The 8,356-nt window shown below is 40.4% G+C and overlaps 1 protein-coding gene across 1 annotated transcript; it reads left to right on the top strand.

Moving 5' to 3' along the window:
* Nucleotides 1-538: 538 nt before the first annotated feature.
* ZCCHC10 (zinc finger CCHC-type containing 10) lies at nucleotides 539-8,115 on the top strand. The gene is made up of 4 exons (XM_035338955.1): nucleotides 539-547; nucleotides 681-892; nucleotides 2,854-2,895; nucleotides 6,392-8,115. Exons 1-4 carry the CDS (start codon nucleotides 539-541, stop codon nucleotides 6,657-6,659), a joined length of 531 nt encoding a protein of 176 aa, XP_035194846.1. The 3' UTR covers nucleotides 6,660-8,115.
* Nucleotides 8,116-8,356: the final 241 nt, after the last annotated feature.

Here is an 8,356-nt window from a genome sequence, read left to right as displayed (position 1 = left end):
AGAAATGTGGATGAAGTGCTAGAATATGAAAACGTTGTTCTCACTTAACTTGCTCCTAAAAATGGTCAAAGAATTTGATCACTGGAAACTGAAATGCAGATGTAAAAGGCTCGTTTATACTTCTTGTATTTGGATGGCAGAGAGTAGTAAGTAAACAAGAACCCGTTCTTGCAGTAAATCTTCTGAAAGGCTTTAATAAATTGAAGTAAGTTACAAATAGGAGCAACTCTGTTTTACTTGCTCAGAATCCCAGGCTCTTGGTGTTGATTTGGAAGCACTCAGCAGTTGAGGGTTAGATACCAGGACATGGAAACAAAGATTGCAAGCTGGGCTACCAGGAGCTTGTGCAAGCATAAAGTGAAATTCAGGTTCGGTTGCTCAATGCGGTGACAGTTAATGTCAGTAGTTCAGCATTAGCTACTGCAGCAGGAGAAGGCTTAAGCTGGAGCTCTGGAACAGAGAAAAGTGTTTCTTTGTTCTTTCATAAGTAGTTGATATGAGAGTATTTTGGTAACGGAAGAAGCACGTGTTTGCCAAAATGCTGTGTGTATGGTACTGTTCTTGTCCCAGTTCAAGATGTGTAATAGTTAAAGCACCCACGAATGTCGCTCTGGTTTAAACATAGCTGTATGTGTTGTTAAGAACTTGGGTGCTGAAGAAAATTCCCATTTGTTCAATAGGTAGAACAGACTCGGAATCAGTCGCTTAACGCAGTTCTGCATTTTTACAGGGAGGCAAACAAGCAGCATGTCAGATGTCAGAAATGTTTGGAGTTCGGACATTGGACGTACGAATGTACAGGGAAGAGAAAATACCTGCACAGACCTTCGAGAACAGCCCAGTTAGCAAAAGTTCTGAAAGAAAAAGAAAAGCGACTGTTATTGCAACAAAGGTGAGGTTGGCAGAATGAGAATGTCTGGTTTATTAATGAAAAGGTAATTCTGTGGGCGGGTGGGAAGAATGGTGTCCTAGGGCTTTTTCTGTTGTCTTTTCCTCCAGGCTGCGAGGTGTCTGTTCAGTATCAGAACCCTTGTGTATGGTAGGTGGTACATGTGCACTCGGATCCCACAAAATTAAAGCATTGTTTGTTAACACCTGCTTGTTGCTTTGGGTCAAAAAAGTTTTAAATGCATCTGAAACAAAAAATAAAGTCTACTGAGCTAAGGTTAAAATAGCCGGAGGCTCTTTGTAATAGAGTACAGCTTCTGGAGTTCCTCAGTTACGTGGTTCCTTCAGTTCCTGTGCGGCAGGTTGAGGATTTGAAGACCCACTTTCTGTCACTGCTTAGCTTGCTGGCGTCAGTAGAGCCTGCTGCTCCTCAGTCCTAGAGGAGATGAGAGGGAAGGAAGGGTGAGATGATGTTTATTCCTTAGTAAAAACTGCTACAATAAACTAAAACTAGAACTCCTGAGTTTCATTTATGGTTCTGGAGGCAACGTGTGGTGCCGCAGGGAGAACAGCCAAGCGTAACGAAGCCGCTTTGTTTGATATGCAGCTGACTGACGGCTCTCGGGTGGTTTCATAAAGTAGCAAGCTCATAAGCTTATACATGTGTTAAAACGCTAGGGGGAGGCACAGGCCTATCCGTGGCAGCCTGGGCTAGTCACAGGCCTCTCCACAGGTGCTTTGGGGTGTAGTCCTGTGTGCTCACACTGGTGCTCATCCCTGCCTACCCAGGCAAGGGCATATGGCCTTGACAATAGCAATATGAGCAGTGGTACAGGAGGGATTAGAGTTTGCTTCAAAGCTTGAGGATCGATGACTCTTTCCTCTGGTCGACAGGATTTGGTGAGGGGTGTGGAAAAGTATTCTATGTAAGAATTCTAATACTTCCACACAACCGCTATGAAAAAGAAAAACTTGCAAAATCTCATTTTGCCAGCATACAAATGGCATTGGGTACTTTTATTGAAAAATAGTTTACACTTAAAAACTCCAGGAAATGGCAGAAGAAGGAACGTGTTACCAGCGCACACTGCTGTCTAATTGCTAAATGAAATGCATTTTCAACTTTTCTCATTCAATGGTTACTGTTATTTCTGTGTACTTAAGGTGGCTTTCAGTAGTAATTTCAGTTGAGGCAAAAGTATCCTGGCTCATAAAAGAGCAACTTTGTCACATATCAGTGGCACATTGTGTTGTAAGTACATGGTGAGGGATTACTTTAATCACAAATGTGCATTCCAGGTTGAATTAGTGCTGTTTTCCTACAGCGGGGAAAAAGAGGATGCAAAGAAGATGTGACTGGTAAACATGACTGAAATATTTAAAGAGACTTAAAAATTCCCAAACTGAAGACTAGTAAAAATCTCTTAAAGTGGTTTGTTAAATACCACAAAAGAAAGTTTCTTTTACTGCTAAAACATTCTGTGAGTGTATGAACACATGGCAATCTGAAAGACGAATAGATTGTTTTGTGCCTTTTGTACCTGAAAGAAATGCACGATGGAAGCTACAGGCTAATCCAGTTTTCTAATCCTGTTTCAGTTGGTTCAGTTGTTGCTAAATATGGGTACACAGAACTTTTTTTGTATCTGTATCCTCCCCTCTGCTTCTCCCATCCCAAGATGTTGTTGTCTGTATGATGCAAAGGAAAGAAGTACAGGTGAGTAAAGCATTCTTAACACAGAGAATTAGAGGTGAATTGCTGCTCCCCCCCTGGATTTGTAGGTAATGTTTTTCTAGTGTGAATAGCAACTGAAAATAGATACCAAAGGAGCTTTGGGCAGTGCAGATTTCTGCAAGTGGGATAGCAGTTTACTAATACTGAACTCAGCTCCTCTGTGCTGCTATGTAACACATAATTTTCCTACTGCATTAATCAAAGGCATTGTTTTTCCCCCCCTTAATTAGCGCTGGAGAAAGTACTGCAGAAAGGAAGACCAAGAAAAAAAGGTATGTGGGGAATGATGACGAGTTGTACAGCTGCTCAGTGTGTGATCTTGCACTGGGTATTGCAGCAGGCAATTTGGAAGGGGCGTGTGTGGAAACTGAAAGTCAACGTTGCAGATACGGATTTGGTGTTAAGCTTTTAGCCTCTTGTGCGAATTTGCACGGCAGAGATTTGGGAGAATTTCTACTCTTCCCCGTCCAAAAACTTTAAATTCTTTGTCCTCTGCTTTTCTCCCTGGTCATTCTCCTATCTCTGTGAGATCTTGTTTTAATAACAAGTCTTCCTATTTCTGCCTCAACATTCATCAAGTAGTTTAAACAATTGTGCAAGAATGGCATACCGCTTCTAGGCTGTACTCTCTCCACTTACCCATCTTGCCCTTCCTTTTGTTTTCATCCCTTTTCTTTACCAGCTGTCTGTCTCTGAAGCTTTGTCTAGAGAATGAAATGCGTATCTTAAGAATAATAAATAAAAAAGGCAGGAACTAAACATTTCCTCCTTTACCATCCTCCATCCCTGGAAAAAACATAGTAATTTGAGCCAAGAGTTCTTTTGCCACTCTTCCTCCTTTACAAATGCAGTAATGCTAGCATGGGAATCCACTTCAGTCTCTATTAGCAAAATCCTTCAGGAGCAGCTAGAACCCTGGCTGTAGGACTCCTGCTAATCACGTTACAAGTCTTACATACGGGGATGTCTGTACAGTAATCGCCTCATTGTCTCTTTGCCTTTAGTTGACTGTCCTCTGTCTCTAAATCTGACCAGTTAAAAACAGCCTTGTTTTTTTTAAAAAAGGCAAGGCCTTTTGCTTTGTGTGTCAGTCATTAAATGAGCCAGAGCGTTTTTTTAAAACATGCCTTTATGTGAAGCTATCATGTTGAATCTGGCTTCATTGGAACACTTGGTTAGTATCTTAGCCCTACTCTCAACAATATGTTTTATCAAGGGCTTCTTCCTTGGTAGCGTTCCCTTATTGTTGGAATTATCTACGGCTAGTGAGACCATAAATTAGCTGTTTCTTAACAGTATAGTTCAGATCTCTTCCTTCCTCAGCTTTCTCATGTGTTGCAGTCTTCTACTTGGCATGATTTTCAGAGCAGTTGAGCTCTAAACCACTGCCAAAAGGAAAAGAACAAAAGAATTTGGGTTGGGGGGTGGTTTGACCATTTTTTCCTTAAAACTTAAAAACTTCGCTATGCTTGAATTGTTACCCTGTTTTTATGCAAGTATAGAATCCATCAACATAAATTCCTTTCCAGGTCGTATGGTATTTATATCTTTAGTATGATACAGGAGAAAATAAATGCAGAAAATTCAGCGAAGCAATGGATTTGTAAGTTCCAGATTTAAAAAATGCAAAAGTGAGACTTCTGGCAGCAGTGAGCGCTAACCTTTTACATAGTGTGTGTTTGTTTTGATATAAACAGTAATAAGGAAGCTACAGGCTTAACCAGAAAAACAGGAACAGGCAAAACTACAGTTGGACAATGTTGTAACCTTAGGTGGCACAGAACTGTCTCTGAGCTGATGTTGGCTTCATCACTCCTATGTGGCGTACTTGGTTTATTAGCCAAAAGCCCCTTTGTGCTGCCTGTCTGAAGGGTCCTAAGCTGTGTCCTAATTCACTTCTTCCTTCAGGCAGTCCAGCATGTGAACAGCCAGGTGATTGTGCCCGGCTTTGTAGGTTTGATTTAAGCAGCATGTTTAAAATCACCTGGGGCTGTTAGCTGATTGCAGTGGAGTTAGAAAGGGTAAAATCTCGGAGAAGGGTGATAGCCTATGTTACCAAATGCAGCAGTAATTCCGTGGTTCATCATGCGTGGAATAATATCAGTTGTTAACATCTGTGAGCTTGTTTGGAGGAGAATGAATGCTTATCTGCTGGAGAAATGTTGTGCTTTTCCAGTGGTACAGTAGACCTACAAATCTGAGATCTCCCGATGTGTAGCACCTAGGATGTCACGTTACCTAATTAGGACAAGGTAAAATAGGTGAATTTTGCGTGTTCCCATGTCCATCTTCCTTTCCTAACTACCAATAGGCCACCTATTGCATCAGCTGAAACAAGCATCTGCTTGCTCTTTGCTCAGGGATCTAGCCGTTGCTTCCTTCGAGGTGAAGGTATTGAGTGTTGTATCTGATGTTTCAGATACATGGATGTCTCTGGGGAAAAAAAGTTCTTCAAGTTCAGGGGATCCTCTGATCCTTGCCCATGTAAGTGGGTCTGCACATTCAATACAAATTGTTTAGATTCCTACTGGTTTGTATAGGAGTTTGCCAAATGCCACTTTAAAATAGACACTTTTTTGTTTTTCTTATCTTGTGACTCGTTTTGCACCAACAGTGTCTGTATTTAACCGGCCTTTATGGATTTTGGCATTGTCTGTGCACAGAGAGGGGACCGATGCCCCGTGTATTATAAAAACTTCAGTGGTTCATAGCTTGTTACAAGCATTCGGATTTGTCAGTTGACTAGGCAGTGGCTGATCTAATGGCAAAAACATTACTCTCTAGTAGATTTAACGTAGGCATTTCCTGGATTTTTATAGTGAATCACACACTGAGATATAGTAATGCAGATTTGTAGCTTTTTTCTAGCATTTTTGCGTAGTGTTTGGTTGATTTGGTGGGAAGAAGGGTGGATTAGTACCTTTACATCTTGCTTGGAGAAAGATTTATGGAAGAACTTAATTGTACTTTCTTAGAATTCCTATTACGTCACTTCAGCAAAGACCTTGATCTTGAGAACAGCGGCCTTACAGTAAGAGCTAGACATGGAAGACAAAAAAAAAAAAAAAAAAAGAAAAATTAAATTGCGGAGCCTAGAGAAAGGCACTTTACAGTGTTCCTGACTCCATCTTTACCCTGGACTGTTTCCATACCTTCTCTTCCACCCCGAAAACAAGAGCATGCTGTAGTGGCAGGTAGTGTGGGTTCTTCTGCCAGGAGTAATCTAGGAATGGTTTCCGTTGAGCACAATTCTGACGTTTGTGAAATCTCACTGTCGAAACTTCCACCAACTCACATTGCCAAAATTTCACTTCTTATTGCAGTGCTAGGGATCTGAGCTTTGTTACTTTTTCCCCTCAGGCTTTAGTGGTACAGCACATTCATGCTTTTCCTGCAACTTTGTTCTTCTATTTAGGCGAGTCAGTGAAGACGCTAGTTGTTACTATGAGGAGCCTTGCTGACTTTCAAACCTTTTTTTTTTTTTTTTTTTTTTTTTTTTCCTGTAGTCCAGTTTGGGCTTTCGTGTTGTCCAGGGCAACTTACATCATGTGCATGGTGTCATTCTGCTGATGCTCAAAGGGCCAAAATTAATTTGTTCAGAATGGAAGGGGAGGTTGGGAGCAGGAGGGAAGGAAGATTGTTAAATTGTTAGGCCTGGAAATTTTCAGGCTGAATAATTGGTCTTTGGATTACAACAGAGTATAAAGAGCGCTCTGTAATGCTGTCTGTAGCAGGCCTGTTCTCATCTGTGCATTTGTTTTCTTTCAGATCTAAAAGTGTGACGAGTTCCAGCAGCAGCAGCAGTGTCAGCTCAGCTAGCGATTCGTCATCTGACAGTGAAGATTCCTCTACCTCCTCTTCTGACGATGATAGTGACAGTGATGAGAGCTCCTCAACTTCCTCGTCGTCTCCATCTTCGAGTAGTACTACTTCTTCTTCAGAGTTCGAATCAGATTCTAGCTCCTCGAGCAGTAGCAGCAGCAGCACAGACAGTAGTTCTGATGATGAGCCACCAAAGAAAAAGAAGAAGAAATAAGATGTTGTAGTGAAGAACTGTTGCTGAGCAAATTATAACATTCTTCAAAGATGTTCTGAGCACGTGGTTGCCAAGCAGTTTACCTGGTCAACATTTCTACTGCTAAAACTTTCTAAATGTTTTGCGTAGTTCATAGGACATGAAAGGTATTAAATGGCACGTGAAACTTACTGACAGAGTATTTTTGTGGTTTATCCTTTTATGGGAAATTTTACTTTTTTAGTTTAAAAATCTATCATCAGATTTGTTTATACGAGCTAAGGTCCAGTAACCTGGATGTTTACATGCTGGAAAGCAAAAGCTTTTTATCGCAGATCATGCTGTGCATCACATCCTACTACTCTGTTTATGGCAACTTCCCTTACATTTAGGATGTAAGATCTGTTAGAAGTTGTACACTGGCTGTTGTTGGAGCCGAATGCACAATGTTGCACACGGAGGGCTTTCCATCTCACTGTTAACAAATGTGGTATATGCTGCTGAGCTTTTCTTCTGATGGCTTTTCCTGATGCTTCCAGGTCGAGTCTTAATTGCAACATGAAACTTTAAATAGTGTTCATTTGTTAACGATCAATATGCTACTTGTACTGTACAGAGGCTTTAGTCTTTCCAACTTTGCCTGTTTCCATATTTCCTGTCTTTGTAGTACTTTTCTGAGACAAACAGAGTCTGTTGTAGCATTGTCTATGTAAGAACGAGGAGCAGTGCACAGTGGAAGAATTATGACTGATGCTGCTTAGGAGTTTCATCTTTGTGCCTTTTTTTTGTAAATTAAATGTATCCTAGTGAGAGAAGGGCTTGAGTGGGTGTTTTTTCAGAACTCCAATAGCTTTCCACACAGAGTATAGTTGGTAAAGCCAGAGAAATGGTAGTGACGAGCAAAAACGGGCACTATTTTTTAGGAGAGAGAAGAAAGGCTATTTTCATGGGATGCTCAGTAAGGAGTGGAGTTGTCCTTCAAAAGAGGTCCAAAGGACAGCATTTCCATTTTGATATTTTTGAGGGGAAAAAAAAAATCTGTAATGCAAGATTGCCAGTCACCATGTGCTCAACAATGCAAACTGGCATTATAGCCTGCAGTATAATCAGTTCATTATTTTTGCCGAAGTGTGTACGTGTCTGTGGAAATCTGGTACGGGAGAAGCAAGTTAGTGCAAAAAAAAAAAATCCAAGCATACTGCAGAACAATTCTTGCTGGTTATAAATTGAAACTTATTTGTTCTTTTGGTGGACTTGAGCTGTTGGCATTAGTCTTTTAATTTGTGATGCCATCTCCTGCATTTCTTACTGTTGGAGTTACCTTTCCTTGGGGGGAGGCATCACGTGTGGAAGAATTCTTAAATATCTTGGTCTAGGTAAAATATAGTAACTAAACTATTTTTTATATTTTTATGGAAAAGTAGTGTGTAGAATTACTTTTGAATAAACTGTGCTTATATTTAAATGTTTGAAAATATATATGTTGAGTGTTTTAGTCTGTTTTAGTGTGTTTTACAGAACACTGCAGACTGTAAATAAAAATTATCAGAAAGTTGTTTAAGTCTTCTTGAGTAAATGTACTATTTAATGGGAAAAGTTAATAAATTATTAAACAGTATTTGTTAAGTTCATGCTTACTGCAAATCAAAATGCAAGGCCTTTGGGAAACAGTACTTTTATAGGTCTGGGTTTAGGGTCATCTCTAGTTTCAGCGTGAC

This window comes from Oxyura jamaicensis, chromosome 13 (assembly GCF_011077185.1).
Source record: "Oxyura jamaicensis isolate SHBP4307 breed ruddy duck chromosome 13, BPBGC_Ojam_1.0, whole genome shotgun sequence".
Classification (NCBI taxonomy): Eukaryota; Metazoa; Chordata; class Aves; order Anseriformes; family Anatidae; genus Oxyura; species Oxyura jamaicensis.
The sequence above is the reverse complement of the archived record's forward strand: the minus strand, read 5'-3'. Positions and strand labels throughout refer to the sequence as shown.

Bases quoted from the DNA above. Each gene is read 5' to 3' on its own strand.
- ZCCHC10 (XM_035338955.1), top strand. The intron at 893-2,853 runs GTGAGGTTGGCA...CCCCTTAATTAG, and splicing joins CGACTGTTATTGCAACAAAG to CGCTGGAGAAAGTACTGCAG. The intron at 2,896-6,391 runs GTATGTGGGGAA...GTTTTCTTTCAG, and splicing joins AGGAAGACCAAGAAAAAAAG to ATCTAAAAGTGTGACGAGTT.